General features: G+C 49.1%; 1 protein-coding gene across 1 annotated transcript; it reads left to right on the top strand.

The window, feature by feature from the left end:
* Positions 1-10,044: 10,044 nt before the first annotated feature.
* Positions 10,045-17,490, top strand: MRPL34 (mitochondrial ribosomal protein L34). The gene is made up of 2 exons (XM_029051301.2): positions 10,045-10,204; positions 16,933-17,490. Exons 1-2 carry the CDS (start codon positions 10,131-10,133, stop codon positions 17,222-17,224), a joined length of 366 nt encoding a protein of 121 aa, XP_028907134.1. The 5' UTR covers positions 10,045-10,130; the 3' UTR covers positions 17,225-17,490.
* Positions 17,491-27,978: the final 10,488 nt, after the last annotated feature.

Raw genomic sequence — 27,978 nt, 5'->3', positions numbered from 1 at the left:
TTACAATAATTATAATAATAACTATTATTATTATTGTGGTACTTGTTAAGTGCTTACTGGCTCAGTGGAAAGAGCATGGGCTTTGGAGTCAGGGCTCATGAGTTCGAATCCCAGCTCTGCCACTTGTCGGCTGTGTGACTGTGGGCAAGTCACTTAACTTCTCTGTGCCTCAGTTCCCTCATCTGTAAAATGGGGATTAAGACTGTGAGCCCCACGTGGGACAACCTGATTCCCCTGTCTACCCCAGCGCTTAGAACAGTGCTTGGCACATAGTAAGCGCTTAACAAATACCAACATTATTATGTACCAAGCACTCTTCTAAGCGCTAGGGTAGATACGAGTTAATCAGATTGGACACAGTCCCTGTCCCACATGGGGTTCACAGTCTTATTCCTCATTTTGCCTCTATACAAAGCAGCGTGGCTCAGTGGAAAGAGCCTGGGCTTCGGAGTCAGAGGTCATGGGTTTGAATCCCGGCTCTGCCACTTGTCAGCTGTGTGACTGTGGGCAAGTCACTTAACTTCTCTGTGCCTCAGTTACCTCATCTGTAAAATGGGGATTAACTGTGAGCCTCATGTGGGACAACCTGATTACCCTATATCTACCCCAGTGCTTACAACAGTGCTCTGCACATAGTAAGTACTTAACAAATACCAACATTATTATTATTATTATTATTTTACAGATGAGGTAGCTGAGACACAGAGAAATGAAGTGACTTGCCCAAGTTCACCCAGCAGACAAGTGGCGGAGCCAGGATTAGAACCTAGGTCCTCTGACTTCCAGGCCTGTGCTCTTTCCACTAGACCAGGCTGCCTGATTTTCTACTACAACCCAGCCCACACACTTCACTCCTCTAACACCAACCTACTCACTGTACCTCAGTCTCGTCTATTTTACCTCCAACCCCTTGCCCATATCCTCCCTCTCACCTGGAACTCCCTTCCCCTTCATATTCGACAGACCATCACTTTCTCTATCTTCAAAGCCCTCCTAAAATCACGTCTCTTTCAAGAGACCTTCCCTGATTAAGACCTCATTTCCCATATTTGTCTATACACTTGGATCTGTACCCTTTAAGCACTTGATATTCACCCCACAGCCCTTATGTACACATCCTTATGCTCTCCCATTTCCCCTACCTGTAATTTATTTTATTGTTCATTCATTCAATTGTATTTCTTGAGTGCTTACTGTGTGCAGAGCGTTGTACTAAGCACTTGGGAGAGTACAATATAACAATAAACATATACATTCCCTGCCCATGATCATGTATGTCTTCCTACTAGTCTGAAAACTCCTTTTGGGTATGGATCGGGTCTACCATTGGTATTTATTGGTGTTTATTATCTTCCAATTACCATTGATATTTATTATCTTCCCATCCAAACCCTGTCCTCCCCCTGACTTTCCCATCCCTTTAGATGGCACCACCATCCTTCCTGTCTCATAAGCCTGTAACCTTGACATTATCCTGGACTCCTCTCTCTCATTCCGCCCACATATTCAATCCATCACTAAATCCTGGCTATTCCACCTTCACAACAACGCTAAAATCCAACTCTTTCTCTCCATCCAAACTGCTTCCAGTTAATCCAAGCACTTATCCTATCCTGCCTGTTTTCGTTTAGAAGCAGCGTGGCTCAGTGGAAAGAGGACGGGCTTGGGAGTCACAGGTCATGAGTTTGAATCCCGCCTCTGCCACTTGTCAGCTGTGTGACTGTGGGCAAGTCACTTGACTTCTCTGTGCCTCAGTTACCTCATCTGCAAAATGGGGATTAACTGTGAGCCTCACGTGGGACAACCTGATTACCCTGTATCTACCCCAGCGCTTAGAACAGTGCTCGGCACATAGTAAGCGCTTAACAAATACCAAGATTATTATTATTATTATTACTGCATCAGCCTCCTTGCTGACCTACCTGCGTCCTGTCTCTCCCCACTCCAGTCCATACTTTATTCTGCGGCCCAGTTCATTTTCATACAAAAACATTCAGACCCTGTTTCCCCACTCCTCATGAAACTCCACTGGTTGCCCATCCACCTCCACATTAAACAAAAATGCCTCACCATCGGCTTTAAAGCACTCCGCCACCTTGCTCCCTCCTACCTCACCTTGCTACTCTCCTACAACCCAGACTGCACACTTAGCTCCTCTAATGCTAACCAACTGTACCTTGATCTTGCCTATCTCACTACTGACCCCTCGCCCACGCCTTGCCTCTGGCCTGGAACACCCTCCCTCCTCATATTCGACGGACAATTACTCTCCACCTCTTTCAAAGCCTTATTGAAGACATGTCTCTTCCAAGAGGCCTTCCCTAAGCCCTCCTTTCCTTTTCTCCCACTCCCTTCTCCAATGCCCTGACTTGCTCCCTTTGTTCATCTCCCCTCACAACACCACAGCACTTATGTATGTGTTCGTAATTTATTTATTTATATTAGTGTCTGTCTCCCCCTCTAGACTGTGAGCTCATTGTCGGCAGGGAATTTGTTTACTGTTATATTTTACTCTCCCAAGAGCTTAGTATAGTGCTCTGCACACAGTAAGTGCGCAATAAATACCACTGAGTGATTGATTGCAAGAAAGCATGATTGATTGAAGTAGTAGGGCCTAGTGGATACAGTATGGGCCCAAGAGTCAGAAGGACCTGGGCTCTAATCTTGACTCGGCCACATGTCTGCTGTGTGACCTTGGGCAAATCATTTCAGGTCTCTGGGCCTCAGTTACCTCATCTGTAAAATGGGGATTAAGAGTGTGGGACAGGGGACTGTGTCCAACTTACTTAACTTGTTTCTACTCCAGTGCTTAGAGCAGTGCTTAGCACATGGTAAGCACTTAAAAAGTACCATAATTATTATTATTATTGTTAGGGGGAGACATACATTAAAATACATCACAGATGGGGATATGGACATAAGTGCTAGGGGGTTGGAGATGGGGAAAAGAGGGGTTAGTCAGGGAGGGCTTCTTGGAGGAGATATGATTTTAATAGGGATTTGAAGGTGGGTAGAGTGGTGGTCTGTTAGTTATGAAGGGGGAGGGAGTTCCAGGACAGAGGATGTGAACAAAGCATGGGTGACAAGATCACAGTACATTGAGAGGTTTCATATTAATAATGTTGGTATTTGTTAAGCGCTTACTATGTGCAGAGCACTGTCTAAGCGCTGGAGTAGACACAGGGGAATCAGGTTGTCCCACGTGGGGCTCACAGTCTTCATCCCCATTTTACAGATGAAGGAACTGAGGCACAGAGAAGTTAAGTGACTTGCCCACAGTCACCCAGCTGACAAGTGGCAGAGCTGGGATTTGAACTCATGACCTCTGACTTCCAAGCCCGTGCTCTTTCCACTGAGCCACGCTGCTTCTGAGCAGAGGCTATATTAGAGGAGTCGAGTATGTAGGCTAGATTGTAGTAGCAGATCAGCAAGGTAGGGTAGCTTAGGGACAGTTAATTGAGTGTCTTAAAGCTGATGTTAAGGAGTTTCTATTTGATGAAGAGGTGGATGAGCAAGTACTGGAGGTTTTTGAGGAGTGATAAAACATGGACTGAACGATTTTTAGAAAAATGATCCAGACAAACAGAGTGAAATATGGACTGGTGGGGAGGGAGGCAGGAGGCAGGAAGGTCAGCAATGAAATGGATGCAGTAGTCGAGGTGGGATATGATGAGTACTTAGATCAGTGTAGTGGTAGTTTGGATGGAGAGTTAGGGGCAGATTCTAGAGATTTTGAAGCAGGATGGCTAGTGGATAGAGCACGGGCCTGCGAGTCAGAAGGTCATGGGTTCTAATCCCAGCTCTGCCACTTGTCTACTGTGTGACCTTGGATGAGTCACTTCACTTCTCTGTGGTTACCTCATCTGGAAAATGGGGATTGAGACCATCCCACTTGGGACAGGAACTGTGTCCAATCTGATTTGCTTGTATCTCCTGCAGCACTTAGAACTGTGCCTGACACATAGTAAGTGCTTAACAAATACTATCATTATTATTATTATTATTATTAGACCCAACAGGATTTGGGGACAGACTGAATATATGGATTGAATAAGAGAGATGAGTTGAAGGTAATGCCAAGGTTATGGGCTTGTGAGACAGGGAGGATGGTGGTGGTGTCTACAGGGATGGGAAAATGTGTGGGAGGACAGTGTTTGGGTGGGAAGATGAGGCGGGGGTGGGTAGAAAGACAGAGTACACTTCTGTCACTTGAGTGCTTCACAAAATGTAAATCCTGCAGCTCCCTGAAAGATGGGTCCCTCCCAAAATAGCAAATAAGCCTTATTGATTCTTATCTATGTGAACTACCCACATAAATCAGAACTGGAAGGGATCTCAAGAGGTCAACTATTCCAGCCCCCTGTTACCAAGCAAGATACAGGGGTGTCTCCAGGAATGGATTCAAATGACTGTTACAGTGCTCCATCCAGGAAGTTTTGTTTTGTTCTGTTTTGCTTTGCTGTCTGTCTCCCCTGTTTAGACTATGAGCCCATTATTGGGTGGGGATTGTCTCTATCTGTTGCCCAATTGTACATTCCAAGTGCTTAGTACAGTGCTGTGCACATAGTAAGCGCTCAATAAACACAATTGAATGAATGAATGAATGAAGCTCAGTCTTGTGTTTAACTCAACTCACTTGTTTAATCTGCTGTGAAGTTGGTCTCAGTAGTTTCTCCATTTTATTCACTACTCTCCTACTACAACCCAGATCGCACATTTCTCTCCTCTAATGCTAACCTTCTCACTGTGCTTCGACCCCACCTATATAGCCACCGCCCCCTCACCCATGTCCTGCCTCTGGCCTGGAACACCCTCCCTCTCCATATCTGACAGACAATTACTCTCCCAGCCCCTCACAAAGCCTTATTCATTCATTCATTCATTCATTCATTCATTCATTCATTCATTCAATAGTATTTATTGAGCGCTTACTATGTGCAGAGCACTGTACTAAGCGCTTGGGATGAACAATTCGGCAACAGATAGAGACAGTCCCTGCCGTTTGACGGGCTCACAGTCTAATCGGGGGAGATGGACAGACAAGAACAATGGCAATAAATAGAGTCAAGGGGAAGAACATCTCGTAAAAACAATGGCAACTAAATAGAATCAAGGCGATGTACATTTCATTAACAAAATAAATAGGGTAATGGAAATATATACAGTTGAGCGGACGAGTACAGTGCTGAAGGGATGGGAAGGGAGAGGGGGAGGAGCAGAGGGAAAGGGGGAAAAGAGGGTTTAGCTGCGGAGAGGTGAAGGGGGGGTGGTAGAGGGAGTAGAGGGAGAAGAGGAGCTCAGTCTGGGAAGGCCTCTTGGAGGAGGTGAGTTTTAAGTAGGGTTTTGAAGAGGGGAAGAGAATCAGTTTGGCGGAGGTGAGGAGGGAGGGCGTTCCGGGACCGCGGGAGGACGTGGCCCAGGGGTCGACGGCGGGATAGGCGAGACCGAGGGACGGTGAGGAGGTGGGCGGCAGAGGAGCGGAGCGTGCGGGGTGGGAGGTAGAAAGAGGGAAGGGAGGAGCGGTAGGAAGGGGCAAGGGGACGTAGAGCCTTGAAGCCTAGAGTGAGGAGTTTTTGTTTGGAGCGGAGGTTGATAGGCAACCACTGGAGTTGTTTAAGAAGGGGAGTGACATGCCCAGATCGTTTCTGCAGGAAGATGAGCCGGGCAGCGGAGTGAAGAATAGACTGGAGCGGGGCGAGAGAGGAGGAAGGGAGGTCAGAGAGAAGGCTGACACAGTAGTCTAGCCGGGATATAACGAGAGCCCATAGCAGTAAGGTAGCCGTTTGGGTGGAGAGGAAAGGGCGGATCTTGGCGATATTGTAAAGGTGAAACCGGCAGGTCTTGGTAATGGATAGGATGTGTGGGGTGAACGAAAGAGACGAGTCAAGGATGACACCGAGATTGCGGGCCTAGGGGACATCTCCAAGAGGACTTTCCTAAAGCCCCCTTCCCTCTTTTCCCACTCCCTCTTGCATCACCCTGACTTTATTCATCCCCACTCCCAGACTCACGGCACTTATGTACGGATCTGAAATTTATTTATTTATATTGATATCTGTCTTCCCCTCTAGACCGTAAGCTCCTTGTGGGTAGAAATGTGTCGGTTATATTGTTATATTGTACTCTCCCAAGCACTTAGTATAGTCCTCTGCACACAGAAAGTGATCAATAAATACGATTGACTGACTGATTAGTAATAATAATGGTAGCATTTGTTAAACACTTACTATATGCCAAGCACTGTACCAAGAACTGGATAGATACAAGATCGTCAGGTCGGACACAGTCCTCGTCCCATATGGGGCTCAAGATCCAAGGGGGAGGGAGAATAAGTATTTAATGCCCATTTGACAGATGAGGAAATTGAAGCCCTGAGAAGTGAAATGACTTGCCCAAAGTCACCCCGTAGGTAGGTGACGGAGCTGGGATTACAACCCAGGAATCCTGACTCTACCCCGTTTAGACTGTGAGCCCGTTATTGGGCAGGGATTGTCTCTATCTGTTGCCGAATTGTACACCCCCAGCGCTTAGTACAGTGCTCTGCACATAGTAAGCGCTCAATAAATACTGTTGAATGAATGAATGAATGACTCCAGGCCTGTGCTCTTTCTTCTAGGCCAAGGATTTATTCCTGTTCTTAATTAATAATAATGGCATTTATTAAGCCCTTACTAGGTGCTGAGCACTGGGGTAGATACAAGGTCATGAGATCAGATACACTTCCGTCTCACATGGAGTTCACAGTCTATCTTATCCTCATTTTGCATGTAAGGAAACTGAGGCCCAGAGAGGATAGATGACTCATCCAAGGACACACAGCAGACAGTGGCAAAGCTGGACCTTAAACCCAGGTCTCCTGGCTTCCCTGTTTCATGGTCTTTCTACCCGACCACACTATCATTCGTGTTCTTTTTCAAAGGCTTTGGTGATTTAACAGGGGAGATGGGGTCACTTTGAATGTGCTCACAGTGGAGAAAAGCTTGCATTGGGTAGCAAAAGGGAGTGGGCGTGGGGAGCCACTGAAACTCATGAAGCTCAAAAGCTCTTTTCAATCAATGAATGGAATTTACTGAGTGCTTACTGTGTGCTGAGCTAATTCAGGAGGACTGGTGAAAATATCAGCGGGGGTGGAGGGGAGGAGAAAAGGTACTCTTTGGTACCCATGGTGTGTTGCCATGCTCTTGGCCATCTTCCATGTACCCCCCTCCCTCCCTTCTCCTTGTGGCGATTGAAGGGAAGGGGAGGGCATACTGATGTCGCAAGGTAACTGGGAGTCCTAGGCAACCGGGAGCAAGACAATCACTCCCATTCCTGTTCTCCGTCCTGCCTCGGTTAGTTCCTTAGTTAGCTATGGTGTTTATTAAGGGTTTACTGGGGGTTAAGCGCGGGGATAAATAGAGAACAATCAGATTTGATTCGGTACCACACGACCTGAGTGGGGAAAGTCAGACACAGAAAAGAATAACAATGAGTTACAAACAACGGTAAAAATTACGAACTGAACAGTCCACGATAAGGTTACAAATCGTAGTTGAAACGGTCATTTTGGAGCAGGGCTCGAGCTCCTCTCCGCTTCAGACAACAGTTCTTGGTAATGAAGCGCTGCGTCCTCCGCAATATTCAAGTAGAGGGGAGCTCTCGCGGTGGTCGGAAGGAGCCTGGGCGGGTTTGGGGGGGCGGCACTGGACGGCGCATCCCGCAGACCGCAGTCCCAGGAGCACGGAGATACAGGACCACACGTGGTACAAGCTTCTGCCCACCTCCCGCTCCTGGAGGGAGCTCGCTGTCTACTTGAGCTACGGAAATCACCCGCCCCAAACGGAGTAAAACAAAAATCTCGGAACGCCCCCCGAAGGTAGATAGAGCCCCCCGCGTATAAGATCGCTCTGCACCACAAATCCCGCCCACTGGAAATTTGCTCCAGTGTCTTTTCGCGAGGTTCACACGCACACACACTCTCTTTCCGCCCCCTTGCCAGTCGCCCCACCAGCTGTGCAACATCTGCCTACTGCAGTCAACAAAACAGCTCCAGAGGCATGCAGTCATTCCTTCATTCAATAGTATTTATCGAGCCCATACTGTGTGCACAGCACTGTACTAAGCGCTTGGGAAAGTACAACACAGCAATAAAGAATGACAATTCCCTGCCCACAACGAGCTCACAGTCTAGACTGGAGGAGGCAGACCTCAATACAAGTAAACGGACATCAATATAAGTACATTCCAAGCGCTTAGTACGGTGCTCTGCACATAGTAAGCACTCAATAAATGCTATTGGATGAATAAATAAAATTACAGATCGCCCCGCTTCTAGGCTGTAAGCCTGGTGTGGGCAGGGATTGTTTCTCTGTATTGCTGAATTGTACTTTCCAAGTGCTTAGTACAGTGCTCTGCATACAGGAAGCATTCAATAAATATGATTGACTGAATCAGTGAAAGTGCTGTGGGGTGGGGAGGGGGGAAAGAACAAAGGGAGGGAGTCAGGGTGACGTGGAGGAGAGTGGGAGATGAGGAAAAGTGGGGCTTAGTCTGGGAAGGCCTCTTGGAGGAGATGTGCCTTCAGTAAGGCTTTGAAGTGGGGGGAGAGTAACTGTCTGGCAGATTTGAGGAGGGAGGGCGTTCCAGGACAGAGGTGGGAGGTGGGCCAAGGGTCCGCGCTGAGACAGGTGAGATCGAGGTGCAGTGAGAAGGTCAGCACCGGAGGAGCCAAGTGTGCCAACTGGGTTTAAGGAGAGTAGCTAGGTAAGGTAGAAGGGGACAAGGTGATGGAGTGCTTTAAATTTAGCCAAGGGTGAAGAGGTTTTATTTGATACGGAGGTGGGTAGGCAACCACTGGAGATTTTTTGAGAGGGCGGTGACTTCCCTTCTTCAAAGCCCTACTGAGAGCTCACCTCTTCCAGGAGGCCTTCCCAGACTGAGTCCTCCCTTTCCCTCTGCCCTTCCTCCCCTGCCCATCGCTCCTCCTCCCTCCCTCTGCTCTACCCCCTTCTTCTCCCCACAACACTTATGTATATTTGTACATATTTATTACTCTATTTTATTAATGATGTGTATATATCTATGATTCTATTTATCTACCTTGATGGTATTGATGCCTGTTTACTTGTTTTGTTTTGTTGTGTCTCCCCCTTCTAGACTGTGAGCCCACTGTTGGATAGGGATTGTCTCTATCTGTTGCCGAATTGTACTTTCCAAGCGCTAAGTACTGTGCTCTGCACACATTAAGCACTCAATAAATACGATTGAATAATAATAATAATAATAATCATAATGATGGCATTTGCTTACTACGTGCAAAGCACTGTTCTAAGCATGGGGGGTGGGATTCAAGGTAATCAGGTTGTCCCACGTGGAGTTCACAGGCTTAATCCCCATTTTACAGATAAGGTAACTGAGGCCCAGAGAAGTGAAGTGACTTGCCCAATGCCACTCAGCTGACAAGTGGCGGGGTCGGGATTAAAACCCATGACCTCTGACTCCCAAGCCTGGGCCCTTTCCACTGAGCCACACTGCTTCTCCTGAATGACTACGCTGAACGATTCTGTAGAAAGATAATCGTGTTATTGGAGTGAAGAATGGACTGAAGTGTGGAGGGGCAGGAGGTTGGGAGGTCAGAAAGGAGGCTGATGCTGCAGCCCTCTCAGCTGGCCAACAATTGCCGGGCCAGCAGGAGTGAGGTCGCATCACCAAGTGGATAGACCACGGGCCTGGGAGTCAGAAGATCATGGGTACTTATCCCTGCTCTGCCACTGGTCTACTGTGTGACCTTGGGCAAGTCACTGCACCTCTCTGTGCCTGTTACCTCATCGTAAAATGGTGATTGAGGCTGTGAGCCCCACGTGGGACAGGGACTTTGTCCAACCAGATTATCTTGTGTCCATCCCATCGCTTAGTACAGGGCTGACACATAGTAAGTGCTTTACAAATACCACAGTTATTATTATTATCGTCCAGCGGGGCCTTGTAGCGACTCAATCCTGAAGGAGGGACTACACATCCCAGCAGCCCTTGCGCCTCAGCTCCCAGAAGCGCTTGCGGCCGCGCCTTTCTCGCGCGAGGTTGGGCTAGCGGCGAGACCCGACGGGACTCGAGGTTGTTTGAGAGTCGGTTTTGGCTGCTGGGTTGGCGGTATGGGCTTCCTGGTGGGGATTTTGGGACGCCTTTTGGGCCCGGTGGGTTCACGGGCGGTACTTCTCGGAGGCAGGTAACTCCTGGCGACCTTTCCTGGGGAAACAGGGAGGGAATGGGAGGCGGAAAGAGAAAGGAGGGGGGAGACTCAATCCATGGTATTTATGGAGCGCAGAGCACTGTGCTAAACGCTTGGGAGGGAGAGGCTGCGTGTCTCAGTGGAAAGAGCCCGGGCTTGAGAGTCAGGCGACCCAGGTTCTAATCCCGGCTCTACCACATGTCTGCTGTATGTCCTTGGGCAAGTCAGCGTGGCTCAGTGGAAAGAGCCCGGGCTTGGGAGTCAGAGGTCATGGGTTCAAATCCCGGCTCGGCCACTTGTCAGCTGTGTAACTTTGGGTAAGTCACTTCACTTATCTGGGCCTCAGTTATCCCATCTGTAAAATGGGGATTAAGACTGTGAGCCTCACGTGGGACAACCTGATTACCCTGTATCTACCCCAGCGCTTAGAACAGTGCTCTGCACATAGTAAGCGCTTAACAAATACTAACATTATTACAACCTGATCACCTTGTATTCATTCATTCAATAGTATTTATTGAGCGCTTACTATGTGCGGAGCACTGTACTAAACGCTTGGAATGTACAATTCGGCAACAGATAGAGACAATCCCTGCCCGTTGACGTGCTTACAGTCTAATCGGGGGAGACAGACAGACAAAAGCAATAGCAATAAATAGAATCAAGGGGATGTACCTCTCATTAACAAAAGAAATAGGGTAATAAAAATATATACAAATGAGCTGACGAGCACAGTGCTGAGGGGAGGGGAAGGGAGAGGGGGAGGAGCAGAGGGAAAGGGGGGCTTAGCTGAGGGGAGATGGGGGGACAGAGAGGCAGCAGAGGGAAAAGGGGAAGCTCAGTCTGGGAAGGCCGCTTGGAGGAGGTGAGCTCTCAGTAGGGCTTTGAAGAGGGGAAGAGAATTAGTTTGGTGGAGGTGAGGAGGGAGGACATTCCGGGACAGCGGGAGGACGTGGGCCAGGGGTCGACGGCGGAATAGGCGAGAACGGGGGACGGTGAGGAAGTGGGCAGCAGAGGAGCGGAGCGTGCGGGGTGGGCAGTAAAAAGAGAGAAGGGAGGAGAGGTAGGAGGGGGCAAGGTGATGGAGTGATGGAAGAGTGAGAAGTTTTTTTTTCGTGCGGAGGTTGATAGGCAACCACTGGAGGTTTTTAAGAAGGGGAGTGACATGCCCAGAGCGTTTCTGCAGGAAGATGAGCCGGGCAGCGGAGTGAAGAATTGACTGGAGTGGGGAGGAGAGGAGGAAGGGAGATCAGAGAGAAGGCTGACACAATAATCCAGCGGAATATTATGAGAGCCTGTACCAGTAAAATAGCCGTTTGGGTGGCGAGGAAAGGGCGGATCTTGGCGATATTATAAAGGTGAGACCGGCAGGTCTCGGTGACGGATTGGATATGTGGGGTGAATGAGAGAGCCGAGTCAAGGATGACACCGAGGTTGCGGGCTTGAGAGACGGGAAGGATGGTCGTACCATCCACAGTGATAGGGAAGTCAGGAAGAGGACAGGGCTTGGGAGGGAAGATAAGGAGCTCAGTTTTGTACATGTTGGACATTTTGGACCTTGTATCCTTCCCAGCGCTTAGAACAGTGCTGTGCACATAGGAAGCGCTTAACAAATGCCATCATTGTTGTTATTATTGTTATTATTCTCTGTGTCTCAGTTTCTTTCTCGGTAAAATGGGAGTTCACTAACAATTCTCTCTTCTACTTAAGCCCCATGTGAAGGACTGCCCGACCCCAGCACTTATTACAGTGCTTTAGGAGCAGCGATACCCTGCTATAAAATGTTGCCGAGCTGTTAACTGTTTATGAATAGGTCCCATTTACATCTTGTTTCACGAAGCTGAAGTCCTCTCCCCCTCCCTTCAGGCTCGCATCTCCTCCTGCCTCCAGGATGTCTCCACCTGGATGTCGGCCCGCTACCTAAAACTCAACATGAGCGAGACTGAGCTCCTCATCTTCCCTCCCAAACCCGGTCCTCTCCCAGACTTCCCTATCACCGTGGATGGCACGACCATCCTTCCCGTCTCTCGGGCCCGCGATCTCGGTGTCATCCTTGACTCGTCTCTCTTCGTTCACCCCACACATCCTATCCGTTACCGAGACCTGCCGGTTTCACCTTTACAGTATCGCCAAGATCCGCCCTTTCCTCTCCACCCAAACGGCTACCTTACTGCTACGGGCTCTCGTTATATCCCGGCTAGACTACTGTGTCGGCCTTCTCTCTGACCTCCCTTCCTCCTCTCTCGCCCCGCTCCGGTCTATTCTTCACTCGGCTGCCCGGCTCATCTTCCTGCAGAAACGATCTGGGCATGTCACTCCCCTTCTTAAACAACTCCAGTGGTTGCCTATCAACCTCCGCTCCAAACAAAAACTCCTCACTCTAGGCTTCAAGGCTCTACGTCCCCTTGCCCCTTCCTACCTCTCCTCCCTTCCGTCTTTCTACCGCCCACCCCGCACGCTCCGCTCCTCTGCCGCCCACCTCCTCACCGTCCCTCGGTCTCGCCTATCCCGCCGTCGACCCCCGGGCCACGTCCTCCCGCGGTCCCGGAACGCCCTCCCTCCTCACCTCCGCCAAACTGATTCTCTTCCCCTCTTCAAAACCCTACTTAAAACTCACCTCCTCCAAGAGGCCTTCCCAGACTGAGCTCCTCTTCTCCCTCTACTCCCTCTACCACCCCCCCTTCACCTCTCCGCAGCTAAACCCTCTTTTCCCCCCATTTCCCTCTGCTCCTCCCCCTCTCCCTTCCCACCCCCTCAGCACTGTACTCGTCCGCTCAACTGTATATATTTCCATTACCCTATTTATTTTGTTAATGAAATGTACATCGCCTTGATTCTATTTAGTTGCCATTGTTTTTACGAGATGTTCTTCCCCTCGACTCTATTTATCGCCATTGTTCTCGTCTGTCCATCTCCCCCGATTAGACCGTAAGCCCGTCAAACGGCAGGGACCGTCTCTATCTGTTGCCGACTTGTTCATTCCAAGAGCTTAGTACAGTGCTCTGCACATAGTAAGCGCTCAATAAATACTATTGAATGAATGAATGAAAGGGCGTAGTACAGTAGACATGCAATAAATACTAATGAATGAATTCAATTAGTATTTATTGCATGTCTACTGTACTGAGCCCTTTCATTCAATCATTCAATAGTATTTATTGAGCGCTTACTATGTGCAGAGCACTGTACTAAGCGCTTGGGATGAACAAGTCGGCAACAGATAGAGACGGTCCCTGCCGTTTGACGGGCTTACGGTCTAATCGGGGGAGATGGACAGACGAGAACAATGGCGATAAATAGAGTCGAGGGGAAGAACATCTCGTAAAAACAATGGCAACTAAATAGAATCGAGGTGATGTACAATTCATTAACAAAATAAATAGGGTAATGAAAATATATACAGTTGGGCGGACGAGTACAGTGCTGTGGGGATGGGGAGGGAGAGGTGGAGGAGCAGAGGGAAAAGGGGAAAAAGAGGGTTAAGCTGCGGAGAGGTAAAGGGGGGGTGGCAGAGGGAGTAGAGGGAGAAGAGGAGCTCAGTCTGGGAAGGCCTCATGGAGGAGGTGAGTTTTAAGTAGGGTTTTGAAGAGGGGAAGAGAATCAGTTTGGCGGAGGTGAGGAGGGAGGGCGTTCCGGGACCGCGGGAGGACGTGACCCAGGGGTCGACGGCGGGATAGGCGAGACCGAGGGACGGTGAGGAGGTGGGCGGCAGAGGAGCGGAGCGTGCGGGGTGGGAGGTAGAAAGAGGGAAGGGAGGAGAGGTAGGAAGGGGCAAGGTGATGGAGAGCCTTGAAGCCTAGAGTGAGGAGTTTTTGTTTGGAGCGGAGGTGGATAGGCAACCACTGGAGTTGTTTAAGAAGGGGAGTGACATGCCCAGATCGTTTCTGCAGGAAGATGAGCTGGGCAGCGGAGTGAAGAATAGACTGGAGCGGGGCGAGAGAGGAGGAAGGGAGGTCAGAATACAGTACTGACACAGTAGTCTAGCCGGGATATAACGAGAGCCCATAGCAGTAAGGTAGCCGTTTGGGTGGAGAGGAAAGGGCGGATCTTGGCGATATTGTAGAGGTGAAACCGGCAGGTCTTGGTAACGAATAGGATGTGTGGGGTGAACGAGAGAGACGAGTCAAGGATGACACCGAGATTGCGGGCCTGAGAGACGGGAAGGACGGTTGTGCCATCGACGGTGATAGAGAAGTCTGGGAGAGGACCGGGTTTGGGAGGGAAGATGAGGAGCTCAGTCTTGCTCATGTTGAGTTTTAGGTGGCGGGCCGACATCCAGGTGGAGACGTCCTGGAGGCAGGAGGAGATGCGAGCCTGAAGGGAGGGGGAGAGGAGAGGGGCGGAGATGTAGATCTGCGTGTCATCTGCGTAGAGATGGTAGTCAAAGCCGTGAGAGCGGATGAGTTCACCGAGGGAGTGAGTGTAAATGGAGAACAGAAGAGGGCCAAGAACTGACCCTTGAGGAACTCCAACAGTTAAAGGATGGGAGGGGGAGGAGGCTCCGGGGGAGGAGGCTCCAGCGAAGGAGACCGAGAATGACCGGCCAGAGAGGTAAGAGGAGAACCAGGAGAGGACAGAGTCCGTGAAGCCAAGGTGAGATAAGGTATGGAGGAGGAGGGGATGGTCGACAGTGTCAAAGGCAGCAGAGAGGTCAAGGAGGATCAGAATGGAGTAGGAGCCATTGGATTTGGCAAGAAGGAGGTCACGGGTGACCTTAGAGAGAGCAGTCTCGGTAGAGTGGAGGGGATGGAAGCCAGATTGGAGGGGGTCTAGGAGAGAATGGGAGTTAAGGAATTCTAAGCATCGATTGTAGACGACTCGTTCTAGGATTTTGGAAAGGAAGGGTAGTAGGGAGATAGGGCGATAACTGGAGGGGGACGTGGGGTCAAGAGCGGGTTTTTTTAGGATGGGGGAGACGTGGGCATGTTTGAAGGCAGAGGGGAAGGAGCCCTTGGAGATTGAGTGGTTAAAAATAGAAGTTAAGGAAGGTAGGAGGGCTGGGGCGACGGTTTTAATAAGGTGAGAGGGAATGGGGTCCGAGGTGCAGGTGGAGGGGGTGGCACTTGCGAGGAGGGAGGAGATCTCCTCTGAGGATACTGCAGGGAAGGATGGGAAAGTAGGGGAGAGGGTTGGTGGGGGGGAGGGGAGAGGCGGAGGGGTGACTTTGGGGAGCTCAGACCTGATTGTGATTTTCGTGAGGAAATAGGTGGCCAGATCATTGGGGGTGAGAGATGGGGGAGGGGGAGGAACAGGGGGCCTAAGGAGAGAGTTAAAGGTCCGGAACAATCGGCGGGGGTGACGGGCATGGGTGTCGATGAGGGAGGAGAAGAAGTTTTGCCTGGCGGAGGAGAGGGCAGAGTTAAGGCAGGAAAGGATAAATTTGAAGTGTGTGAGGTCGGCTTGGTGCTTGGACTTTCGCCAGCAGCGCTCAGCAGCTCGAGCATAGGCGCGTAGGAGAAGAGTACTCTGAAGGATAGATAAGACAGAGCTCCTTCATTCATTCAGTAGTATTTATTGAGCGCTTACTATGTGCAGAGCACTGTACTAAGTGCTTGGAATGTGTAATTCGGCAACAGAGACAATCCCTGCCTAATAACGGGCTCACAGTCTAAATGGCCCCTGGCCCATGATATAGGAAGAGGGCGAGGTGTGGCAACAGCCCCACAAGGACTAATTGAAATAATGAAAATGAACAAGGAAGAAGAAAGAAAACCAGGACGGCAATAAAATCACTGAGCGCTACAGCGCATGTTGGCTAAAGACAGGGTGTGATAAGTGGACTGCTGGTAATAATGGTAATTATGGTATTTGTGAAGCGCTTACTATGTGCCAAGCAGTGTTCTAAGCGCTGGGATAGATACAAGTTGATCAGGTTGGACTCAGTCCATGTCCCACGTGGGACTTAGAGTCTCAGGCCCCATTGTACAGTTGAGGTAACTGAGGCACAGAAAAGCTAAGTGACTTGCCCAAGGTCACACAGCAGACAAGTGCAGCGTGGCTAAGTGGAAAGAGCACAGGCTTGGGAGTCAGAGATCATGGGTTCTAATCCCGGCTCTGCTGCTTGTCAGCTGTGTGACCTTGGGCAAATCACTTAACTTCTCTGTGCCTCAGTTACCTCATCTGTAAAATGGGGATGAAGACTGTGAACCCTATGTGGAACAGGGATTGTGTCCAACCTGATTAGCTTGTAGCCACCCCAGCACTTAGTACAGTGCCTGGCACATCGTAAGCGCTCAACAAATACCATGAAAAAAAAAAGGGGGCAGGGGGATTTCCAGACCAGGGGAGCTTGTGGATGAGTGGTCGGCGGCGAGATAGACAAGATCGAGGTACTGTGAGTAGGTTGGCGTGAGAGGAATGACGGTGAGCGTGCTGGGCATGAGAGAAGCAGCGTGGCTCAGTGGAAAGAGCCCGGGCTTTGGAGTCAGAGGTCATGGGTTCAAATTCCGGCTCTGCCACTTGTCAGCTGTATGACTGTGGGCAAGTCACTTAACTTCTCTGTGCCTCAGTTACCTCATCTGTAAAATGGGGATTAACTATGAGCCTCACATGGGACAACCTGATTACCCTGTATCTTCCCCAGTGCTTAGAACAGTGCTCTGCACATAGTAAGTGCTTAACAAATACCAACATTATTATTATTATGACACTGTACTGTTTTGTTTGTCATTGAGGTCGCAATGATGCTGTTTTCTCTCTCTCCTCTCTCTCCTCTCTCTCTCTAGATCTTTCCCACCCTCCCAAGGAGCATTGGGACCCCTTCAGCTCAGGACCCTCTCCACCCTTTCCCGGGCCTTAGCACAGCCTCCAGGCACCCTCCAGCCTATCCCTGCCCCTGCACTGCTGCCACCCTGGAGCCTGCAACAAGTCCGCTTCAAGGCCCGAGGGAATGAATACCAGCCCAACAACCGCAAGCGCAAGAAGACCCATGGCTGGATCAAGCGTCTCAGCACACCTGCGGGCGTCAAGGTGATCCTCCGTCGCATGCTGAAAGGCCGGAAGTATCTGACTCACTGAGTGCTGATGTTCCACGCACACCCTGGGCAAGCCCTCCAAACTGGCCAGGCAGCGCATGAGGGGCATTGGTTTCACCGCTGCTGACTCTCCCGGGGCACCACCAGAGATGTCTGAAGAATTGAACTGGAACCTCTGGGGTTCCGTGGAGAGGACGGTTGCTATTCCAAGAGATGGGTGGGATGCTTTGTTCTGATGAAACCCAATTTACTCGTGATTCACTAGTAAAATCTGAAATCAGTAAGCTTCCAGTGGAAGTCTTCACAGTGGCCTGTCTCTTGTGTTCAGTGTTGTGATAATCATTCATTTAGTGGTATTTATTGAGCTGCTCCTGTGTACCTTACTAAGTGCAGCTGGAGAATGCAGTAAAGGATAAATAAGGGTGGGTCCCTGACCTCTCAGGAGGTTGTCAGGCTGGTTTTGGGCTGGGGGTTAGGGGACACACACATGAGAATAGATGAGAAAGACAAAATAACATACGGTCCAACATACATCAGAAGAAACGTCTGGCACTTGTAATCGAAAGAGCCGTTTTTGGGTTCCTTCGCCTTTGGGGTCCAGTAGTCATAGCAACCAAAGTCTTCCCAACTTTCTAAAATCGCTGCCTCTGTGGTGTCTCCCCGCCCTGCTTTGGCACTTCAGGTGGTGTGTGTGTGTTACAGAGAGAGGGTGGCAGAAGTGGCATGTGCCCCAGGTGGCTTAGCATGGAAGGACTAAGGCATGTGATTCTGCTGCTTCGGTCCCACCCTGCTCTGTTCCGACAAGGATGGGCCAAATTTCTGAAACCTTTTAGTAGCTCCATAGAAATCCACCTGGTTGGTTGGGAAAGGGTGTTGGATTCTTGATTCTCAAGTGAGAGTGGGGAAGGGGTGGGCCCCAAAAGCTTTTAACCGGGATCATTGTGCCGCAGCTTGTTGGCTGGATTTCGGTTCAGCCCAGGATTTGATCAGGGATCACAGTTTCAGAGTCCAATTCGAGATGTCCAACCCTGGAGACTTCTAGCCTCTGATCTCCAGTCAGTCCCCTGAAAGACTATCCCAGCCCCTTCCGCTGAGGTGAACGGAGCCCTTCAAGGCTCCGGTGGGAGCTCTGGAGGCCGGAGAGAGCTCTTAAAAGTTCTGTTGTCCTCCTCTGCTTCTTTTGTATTCCTTCCACTTGTGTGTGTGTACATGAGTGTGCTTGCCTCGGCATAGCTCTATTTCCCCAACATGGTGGCTGAGACCGCTCTGGTGATCAAGTCTCCTGTGGTCTGCCGTGCTCGTGCCACTGGAGTCCCCAAACAGTTACTGAGCCAACAGCTGGCTTCTTGCTACTCCACCAACCAGATTCCTAACTGACTAAGGGTAGTTCATTTGCCCATTTTTAAAAAGTGTCCTGGGTTCGCCTAATCTCCTGGGGAAATGCCACTCGTCAGCCTGAGACCCCTGGATGAAAGGCTTGAATTGAGGAGCTCAGAGGATTTCAGTCATTAATATTATTATTATCCTTATTATTTTAATGGTTTTTAATCATTCAGTCATATTTATTGAGCACTTACTGTGTGCAGAGCACTGTACTCAGCGCTTGGGAGAGTATACTGGAACAATAAACAGATGCATCCCCTGCCCACAGTGAGCTTATAGTCTAGAGGGGGAGACATTAAAGATATGTACCTAAGTGCTGTGGGACAGGGAGTGGGGATGAATAAGGGAGCAAGTCAGGGCAACACAGAAGGGAGTGGGAGGAGAGGAAAGGAGGGCTTAGTCAGGGAAGGCCCCTTGGAGATGTGCCTTCAGTAAGGGTTTGAAGAGGGGCAAAGTAATTGTCAGATATAGAAAGCCTAATGGATAGAGCCTGGAACTGGGAGTCAGAAGGACCTGGGTTCTAATCCTGGCTCTGCCACTTATCTGCTATATGACTTTGACAAGTCACTTAATGTCTCTGGGCCTCAGTTACCTTATCTCTAAAATGGGGATTAAGATTATGAGCCCCATGTGGGAAATGGATTGTGTCCAACCCGATTTGCTTATATCTACCCCAGCTCTTAATACAGGGCCTGGCACCTAATAAGCACTGAACAAATACAATTAAAAAAAATAAGTGACTTGCCTAAGGTCACACAGCAGAGAAGTGGCAGACCTGGGATTAGAACCCAGGTTCTCCTGACTCCCAAACCTGTGCTCTATCCACTAGGCTTCATTGCTAAGCGCTTACTATGTGTCCAGCACTGTTCTAAATGCTGGGATAGATTTAGGTTAACCGGGTTGGACCCAATCCCTGTCCCATATGGGGCTCACAGTCTAAAGAGGCAGTTGGAGTTAATCCCCATTTTACAGATGAAGAAACTGAAGCCCAGAGTGATGAAGTGACTTGCCTCAGGCGACACAGTAGTTGAGTGGCAGGCCTGGGACTCAAACTCAGGTCTCTTGACTTTTTTTTATGGTATTTGTTAAGCACTTACTGTGTGCCAGGCACTGAACTAAGTACTGGAGTAGATACAAGATAATCAGGTTGGACACAGACCCTGTCCCACATAGTGCTCACAGACTTAATCCCCATTAGAGAAGCAGTATGGCATAGTGGATAGAGCACAGGCCCAGAAGGTCAAGGGTTCGAATACTGGCTCTGCTGCTGCATGACTTTAGGCAAGTCACTTCTCTGTGCCTCAGTGAACTCATCTATAAAATGGGGATTAAGACTTTGAGCCCAATGCGGGACAGGGACTGTGTCCAACCCAACTTTCAAGTATCCACCCCAGCGCTTAGTAAAGTGCCTGGCACAGAGTAAGCTCTTAACAAATACCATAATTATTATTACTATTATTATCATTATTATTTTACAGATGAGGTAACTGAGGCACAGAGGAGTTAAGTAACTTGCCCAAGGTCACACAGCAAGCAAGCAGCAGAGCCAGGATTAAAACCCAGGTCCTCTGACTCCCAGTCCCATGCTCTTTCCACCAGTCCATGCTATACAAATTTGCTGCTGTGGCTTTGGACACCTGACCCTATTGTGCCCAGAGGAAATGAGGTGAATTCTTTCAGCCAACCAACAGAAATCAGGCTGGGCCCAAAGGAGATATTAATGGGCCTAGAGGATTTTAAATCAATCGATAGTATTATATTGAGTGCTTACTGTGTGCAGAGCATTGTACTAAGCACCTGGGAGAATACAGCATAACAGAATTGGTAGACACATTCCCTGGAAACAAGGCACCTACAATATAAGGGGAAGATAGACATTAAATTATGGATATGTCCATAAGTGTTATGGGGGAGGGTGGGGTGAAAATTAAGTGCTCAAAGGGTACAGATCCAAGTGCATAGATGAAGCTGAAAGGAGAGGGAGTAGGGGAAATATGGGCTTAGGGAAGACCTCTCAGAGGAGGTGAGCTTTTAATAATGCATGGAAAGGGGGAAGAGTGGTGGATTGTCGGTTACGAAGGTGGGAGGAAGTCCCAGGCCAGAGTCAGGAAAGTGAGCGAGGGTCAGTGAGGCGATAGATGAGATTAAGGTAAGAGTAAATTGGCATTAGAGTATGTGGTTGAGTTGTAGTAGGAAAGCAGCGAGGTAAGGTAGGAGGGGGTAAAGTGATTGAGTGCTTTAAAGCCAATTAGTAAAGAGTTTCTGTTAGAAGTGAAGGGGAGTGGGCAACCACTGGAGGTTCTTGAGGAGTGGGAAAAGATGGACTGAACATTTTTTAGGAAAATGATCCTGGCAGCACAGTGAAGTATGAACTGGAGTAGGGAAAGACAGGAGGCAGGAAGGTCAGTAAGGAGTCTGACTGCAGTAGTCAAGGCAGGAAATGATAAGTGCTTGGATCGGGGTAGTAGCAGTTTAGATGGAGAGGAAAGGGAGGATTTTAACTGTGTCGTGAAGGTTGAACTGACAGGATTTGAGGACAGATTAAATATGTGGGTTGAATGAATGAGAGAGATGAGTCAAGATAATGCCAAGGTTACAGGCTTGTGAGACAGCGAGGATAGTGGTGCTGTCTACAGAGATAGGTACATTTGAGAATCATCCACATAGAGATGGTAGCTGAAGCTGTGGGAGTGAATGAGTGGGTATAGACGGAGAATAGAAGGGGACCCAGAACAGCCTTGAGGGACTCACACAGAGGGTGGGAGGGAGAGGAGGAGTCTGCGAAAGAGACTAAGAAGGAGCGGCTGGAGAGACGGGGAGAAGCAGCTGTGAACAGTGGCAGTTAAGCCAAGGTTAGATCATGTTTTCAGGAGAAGGGGTTGTACCACAGTGTTGAAGGCAGCTGAGAGGTTGAGGAGTGTTAGGTTGGAGTAGAAGCCACTGGATTCGGCAAGAAGGAGATTGTCGGTGACCTTTGAGAGGGCAGTTTTGGTGGAGTGAGGGGGTGGAAGTCAGACCGGAGGGGGTCAAGGAGAGAACTGGATCAGAGGTAGTGGAGGCAGCAGGTGTAGACAACTTGCTCAACTTGTTGAGAGGATGGTAGAGGAGGGAGATGAGGTGACAACTGGAGGGAGCTGGTGACAAGGGAGGGTCTTTTTAGGATAAGGAATTCATTTTAGAGCTTAGAACAGTGTCTGGCACATAGTAAGCACTTAATTACTATGATGATGAAGCAGCATGGCTCAGTGGCAAGAGCACGGGCTTGGGAGTTGGAGGTCATGGGCTCTAATCCCCTCTGCCACTTGTCATCTGTGTGACTTTGGGCACTTCTCTGTGCCTCAGTTACCTCATCTGTAAAATGGAGATGAAGACTGTGAGCCCCACGTGGGATAATATCCCCCAGCGCTTAGAACAGTGCTTTGCACATAGTAAGCGCTTAACAAATGCCATCATTATTATGATGATGATGATGACGATTGGAGACCAGTGAGGAGGCTGATACGGAAGCCTAGCCGGGACCTGAATAGACCTGGAGCAGGGTGGGGACCGCTTGGATGGAGAGGACTCGGTGGATCTGGAAGGTGTTGTGGAGGAAAAACTGACAGGATTTAGGAACGGACCAAAAAATGAGACTTGAAAGAGAGGGAGGAGTCGAGGATAATACCTAGGTTGTGGACTTTGGAGACAAGGAGGATGATGTCGATTGTGACGGGAGACTTAGAAGGAGGAGGAGGAGGAGGAGATTTAGGAGGGGAGATGATTCAGTTTTGGTCATGTAGATTAGCTTGAAGTGTGAAAGGACCCTCCTCCCAAGCGGCTTTGGATCTTCAACATTCGCACTACGAGATACGGTTCGTCACAGTTGAGAAACAGCACCATCTAGTGGGAAGAGCCCCGTCCTGGGCGTTAGAGGACCTGGGTAGTATTCCCGGCTCCATCACTTGTCTGCTGTATGACCTTGGCAAGTCACTTCACTTCTCTTGTGTCTCAGTTACCTCCTCTGTAAAATGGGAGTTGAGACTGTGAGTCCCATGGGGTACATGGACAGTGTGGCTCAGTGGAAAGAGCACGGGCTGGGGACTCTGAGATCATGGGTTCAAATCCCAGCTCTGCCGCTTGTCAGCTGGGTGACTTTGGGCAAGTCACTTAACTTCTCTGTGCCTCAGTTACCTCATCTGGAAAATGGGCATTAAAACTGTGAGGCCTCGTGGGTCAACCTGATCACCTTATATCCTCCCCAGCACTTAGAACAGTGCTTCAACTGTCATCTCTATACAGATGACACACAAATCTACATCTCTGCCCGTCCTCTCCCCCTCCCTTCTGTCTCCTATCTCCTCCTGTCTCTGGGACGTCTCCACCTGGATGTCTGCCCTCCACCTAAAACTCAACATGTCCAAAGCTGAGCTCCTTATCTTCTCTCCCAAGCCCTGTCCTCTTCCTGACTTCCCTATCACTATGGATGGTATGACCATCCTTCCTGTCTCTCAAGTCCGCAACCTTGGTGTCATCCTTGACTCGGCTCTCATTCATCCCGCACATCCAATCCGTCACCAAGACCTGCCGGTCTCACCTTTATAATATCGCCAAGATCCACCCTTTCCTCTCCACCCAAACGGCTATTTTACTGGTACAGGCTCTCATAATTTCCCGGCTGGATTATTGTGTCAGCCTTCCCTCTGATCTCCCTTCCTCCTGTCTCTCCCCGCTCCAGTCTATTCTTCATTCCGCTGCCCGGCTCATCTTCCTGCAGAAACGCTCTGGGCATGTCACTCCCCTCCTTTAAATCCTCCAGTGGTTGCCCATCGACCTCCGCATGAAACAAAAACTTCTCACTCTAGGCTTCGAGGCTCTCCATCACCTTGCCCCCTCCTACCTCTCCTCCCTTCTCTCTTTCTACTGCCCACCCCGCACGCTCCGCTCCTCTGCTGCCCACCTCCTCACTGTCCCTCGTTTTCGCCTATCCCACCGTCGACCCCTGGCCCAAGTCCTCCTGCTGTCCTGGAATGCCCTCCCTCCTCACCTCCGCCAAACTAATTCTCTTCCCCTCTTCAAAACCCTACTAAGATCTCACCTCCTTCAAGAGGCCTTCCCAGCTTCCCCTTTTCCCTCTGCTCCCTCTGCTGCCTCTCTGCCCCCCCTTCACCTCCCCTCAGCTAAGCCCCCTTTTCCCCCTCTTTCCGGCTTCTCCTCCCCCTCCCCTCCCCTCAGCACTGTGCTCATCCGCTCATTTGTATATATTTTTATTACCCTATTTATTTTGTTAATGAGATGTACATCCCCTTGATTCTATTTATTGCTATTGTTTTTGTCTGTCTCCCCTGATTAGACTGTAAGCCCGTCCATGGGCAGGGATTGTCTCTATCTGTTGCCGAACTGTACATTCCAAGCGCTTAGTACAGTGCTCTGCACATAGTAAGCGCTCAATAAATACTATTGAAAAAATGAATGAATGCTTTGCACATAGTAAGCGCTTAACAAATGCCATTATCATTATTATTATGTCCAACCTGATTATCTTGTATTTACCCCAGCACTTAGTGCAGTGCCTGTCACATAGTATGTGCTTAAAAAATACCACTAACAACAACTACTCTCGGACCCAGAAGACAGTTGGTTACAGATGGGTTTCAGTGAGGTTTATTTTCCAGCTAAAGGGCTTCATGGCTAGGAAGGAAGCAGGCCCCCTCAGGTGGATCGCTGGCTACAGGAAAAGAAAGAGAGGCTGGTTTAGCTTCCTACTTTTATACACCCTCTGCCTTTGTAACACTTCACTTTTTTTTTTTTAGTGGTATTGAGACACAACCTGGCCTAACATCCTTTCTGATCTCCCAACCTCCTGTCTCTCTCCACTTCTGTCTATACTTCACTCTGTTGCCCGGATTATCTTTCTACAGAAACGTTCTGGGCATGTCACCCCCCTCCTCAAAAATCTCTAGTGGTTGCCTATCAATCTCCATATCAAGCCAAAACTCCTCACTATTGGCTTCAAAGCTCTCCATCACCTTGCTCCTCATCTCACCTCCCTTCTCTCCTTCGACAACCCAGCCCCCACACTCTGCTCCTCTTGTGCTAACCTTCTCACCGTGCCCCCTTCTTGCCTGTCCTGCCATCGACCCCGGCCCACGTCCTACCTCTGGCCTGGAATGCCCTCCCTCCTCACATCTGCCAAACTAGCACACTTCCCCCCTTCAAAGCCCTACTGAGAGCTCACCTCCTCCAGGAAGCCCTCCCAGACTGAGCCCCCCTTTTCCTCTGCTCCTCCTCCCCTCCCCACTGCCCCTACTCCCTCGTTCGCTCTACCCCCTTCCCCACCCATCTGTGTATATATGTACATATTTATTATTATATTTATTTTATTAATGATGTGTATATATCTATACTTCTGTTTATTTATATTGATGCTATTGATGCCTATCTACTTGTTTTGTTTTGTTGTCTGTCTCCCCGCTACTAGACTGTGAGGTTGTTGAATAGGGATTGTCTCTGTCTGTTGCCGAATTGTACTTCCAAGTGCTTACTGCACACAGTAAGCGCTCAATAAATACAATTGAATGAATGAATGAATGAAAGAGTACAGGCCTGGGACTCAGAAGGACTTGGGATGTAAGCCCAGCTCCGCCATTTGTCTGCTGTGTGACTTTGGGTAAGTCGTCTCACTTCTCTGTGCCTCAGTTATCTCATCTGTAAAATGGGGATTAATACTATGACCTCCACACAGGGACTGCATTCAACCTGATAACCTTGTATCTACCCCAGCACTTAGAACAGTGCTTGGCACATAGTAAGCACTTAACAAATGCCATCATCAATCAGTCAATCGGTTAAGTGCTTACTTTATGTCGAGCACTGTTCTAAGCCCTGAGGAAGATACAAGTGCTTAGTACAGTGCTTTGCACACAGTAAGTGCTCAATAAATATGACTGAATGAATGAATGAATCAGGTCGGACACTGTCCCTGTCCCACATGGTGTTCACAGTCTAAGTAGGAGGGAGAATTGATATTGAATCTCCATTTTATAGATGAGGAAACTGAGGCCCAGAGAAGCTTAAGTGACTTGCCCAAGGTCGCACAGCAGGCAAGTGGCAGATCTGGAACTCAAACTCAGATCTCCTGGCTTTCCTGATTCCTGCTCTTTCCACTAGGTTAGGCTGCTTCTCACATTCACATTCACACCTTTTGTGCCTCAGATCAGGCATGTTACCCATATTACCCATGGACTTGAGGCATTTGCTCCTTTTTGGCCCCCTGTTGACTCCACACTGGTGTATTCTACACACCAGTCACCCTGTATCACCATTTCATATTCCTGGGGAGGGCTCAGTGCCCTAATAATAACTGTGGTATTTGTTAAGTGCTTATTACGTGCCAGGCACTGTATTAAGAGCTGCAGTGGATACAAGCAGATTGGGTTGGACACAGTCCATGTCCCACATGGGGCTCACATTCTCGATTCCCGTTTTACAGATGAGGTAACTAAGACCCAAAGAAGTGAAGTGACTTGCTCAAGGCCACAGCAGGGCCTGGGTTCTAATCCTGACTCTGCCACTTGTCTGCTGTGTGACCTGGGGGAAGTCACTTCACTTCTCTGTTCCTCAGTGACCTCTTCTGTAAAATGGGGATTAAAACTCTGAGCCCCATGTGGGACAGGGGACTGTGTCCAACTGGCTTTGCTTGCATCCACCCCAAAGTTTAGTACAATTCCTGGCAACACAGTAAACGCTTAACAAATACCACAATTATTATTATTATTACATGTGAGGTTGGAGAGCAGGGATTAGGTTCTCTTGGATCGCCAAGGGTCACCCATTTCTCTCCACATCAAGCAGAGCACTGGAAATTCTACTTGAAGGCACTCCAGCAGCTCTCCCCCCACTCCTTTTCCCCCCTAGACCCTAGCATGTACTCTCTGTTCCTCCTAAACTCACCTTCTCACTGAACCTTGTTCTCTACTCTCCTGCCTCTGGCCCCCAGCTCAAACGCTTCCTCCTGCCTGGAACTCCCTCCAAATCAGCCAATCAGACACTCGTATTTATTGAGTGCTTACTATGTGTAGATCACTGTACTAAGCACTTGGGAGAGCACAATACCACAGTATTAACAATTTCCCTGCCCCCAATAGTGGATCGATCACAGGCCTGGGAGTCAGAAGGTCATGGGTTCTGATCTTGGCTCTGCCACTTGGCTCCTGTGTGACCTTGGGCAACTTCGCTTCTCTGTGCCTCAGTTACCTCATCTGTAAACGGGGATTGAGACTGTGAGCCTCATATGGGACAGGGGCTGTGTCCAACTCAGTTTGGATACAAGCAGATTGGGTTGGACACAGTCCATGTCCCACGTGGGGCTCACATTCGTAAACTCAGTTTATCCACCCTAGCACTCAGTACAATGCCTGGCACATTGTAAGCGCTTAACAAATACCATCATTATTGCTACTACTCATTCATTATTATCACGACAAGCTTAGAGTCTAGAGGGGGAGACAGACATTACTATGAAAGACAGACCTTAATATGTCCAAATCTGGCAGATCTCAGTTTTCCCCATCTTCACAACCCTTCTGAAAGCCCACCTCCTCCAGGAAGCTTTCCCCAGATTATTTTTTCTCTGTAGGTCACCTAGACCTGGTTCTCTACTTAGAGAAGCGGCGTGGCTCAGTGGAAAGAGCACGGGCTTGAGAGTCAGAGGACATGGGTTCTAATTCCGGCTCTGCCATTTGTCTGCTGTGTGACCTTGGGCAAGTCACTTAACTTCTCTGTGCCTCAGTTACCTCATTTGTAAAATGGGGATTAAGACTGTGAGCCCCATGTGGGACAACTTGATTAGTTTGTATCTACCCCAGTGCTTAGAACAGTGCTTGGCACATAGTAAGCGTATAACAAATACCACAATTATTATTATTATTATTCTTTGTGTCTCAGTTATCTGTCAAAATGGGGATTAAAAAAATGTGAGCCCCACATGGGACAATCGGATTACCCTGTATCCCTGATTACCCAGTGCTCAGCACATAGTAAGCACTTAACAAATACCATAATTAATATTACTACCTCCTTCCAACTCTCACTGCAGCACTTATGCACTCTCGAGCTCCCGTTCAGCAAAGCAGCGGGGCCTAGTGGAAAGGGCTTGGGAGTCTGGAGACCTGGGTTCTCATTCATTCATTCATTCATGCAATCATATTTATTGAGGGCTTACTGTGTGCAGAGCACTGTACTAAGCGCTTGGAATGTACAATTCGGCAGCAGATGGAGACAATCCCGACCCAACAACGGGCTCACAGTTTAAAAGGGGGAGACAGACAACAAAACAAGTGGTCAGGCATCAATACCATCAAAAGAGATAGAGTCATAAGTAATATATATAAATATACGCAAGTGTTGTGGGGAGGGGGAAGGGGAGGGAGTAGGGGC

The sequence above is a fragment of the Ornithorhynchus anatinus genome, chromosome X1, assembly GCF_004115215.2.
Source record: "Ornithorhynchus anatinus isolate Pmale09 chromosome X1, mOrnAna1.pri.v4, whole genome shotgun sequence".
Classification (NCBI taxonomy): domain Eukaryota; kingdom Metazoa; phylum Chordata; class Mammalia; order Monotremata; family Ornithorhynchidae; genus Ornithorhynchus; species Ornithorhynchus anatinus.
The sequence above is the reverse complement of the archived record's forward strand: the minus strand, read 5'-3'. Positions and strand labels throughout refer to the sequence as shown.

Excerpts from the sequence above, each read along its gene's own strand:
- MRPL34 (XM_029051301.2), top strand. The coding sequence starts at position 10,131 with ATGGGCTTCCTGGTGGGGATTTTGGGACGCCTTTTGGGCCCGGTGGGT. Across the intron at positions 10,205-16,932 it reads GCGGTACTTCTCGGAGGCAG|ATCTTTCCCACCCTCCCAAG; the intron begins GTAACTCCTGGC and ends CTCTCTCTCTAG.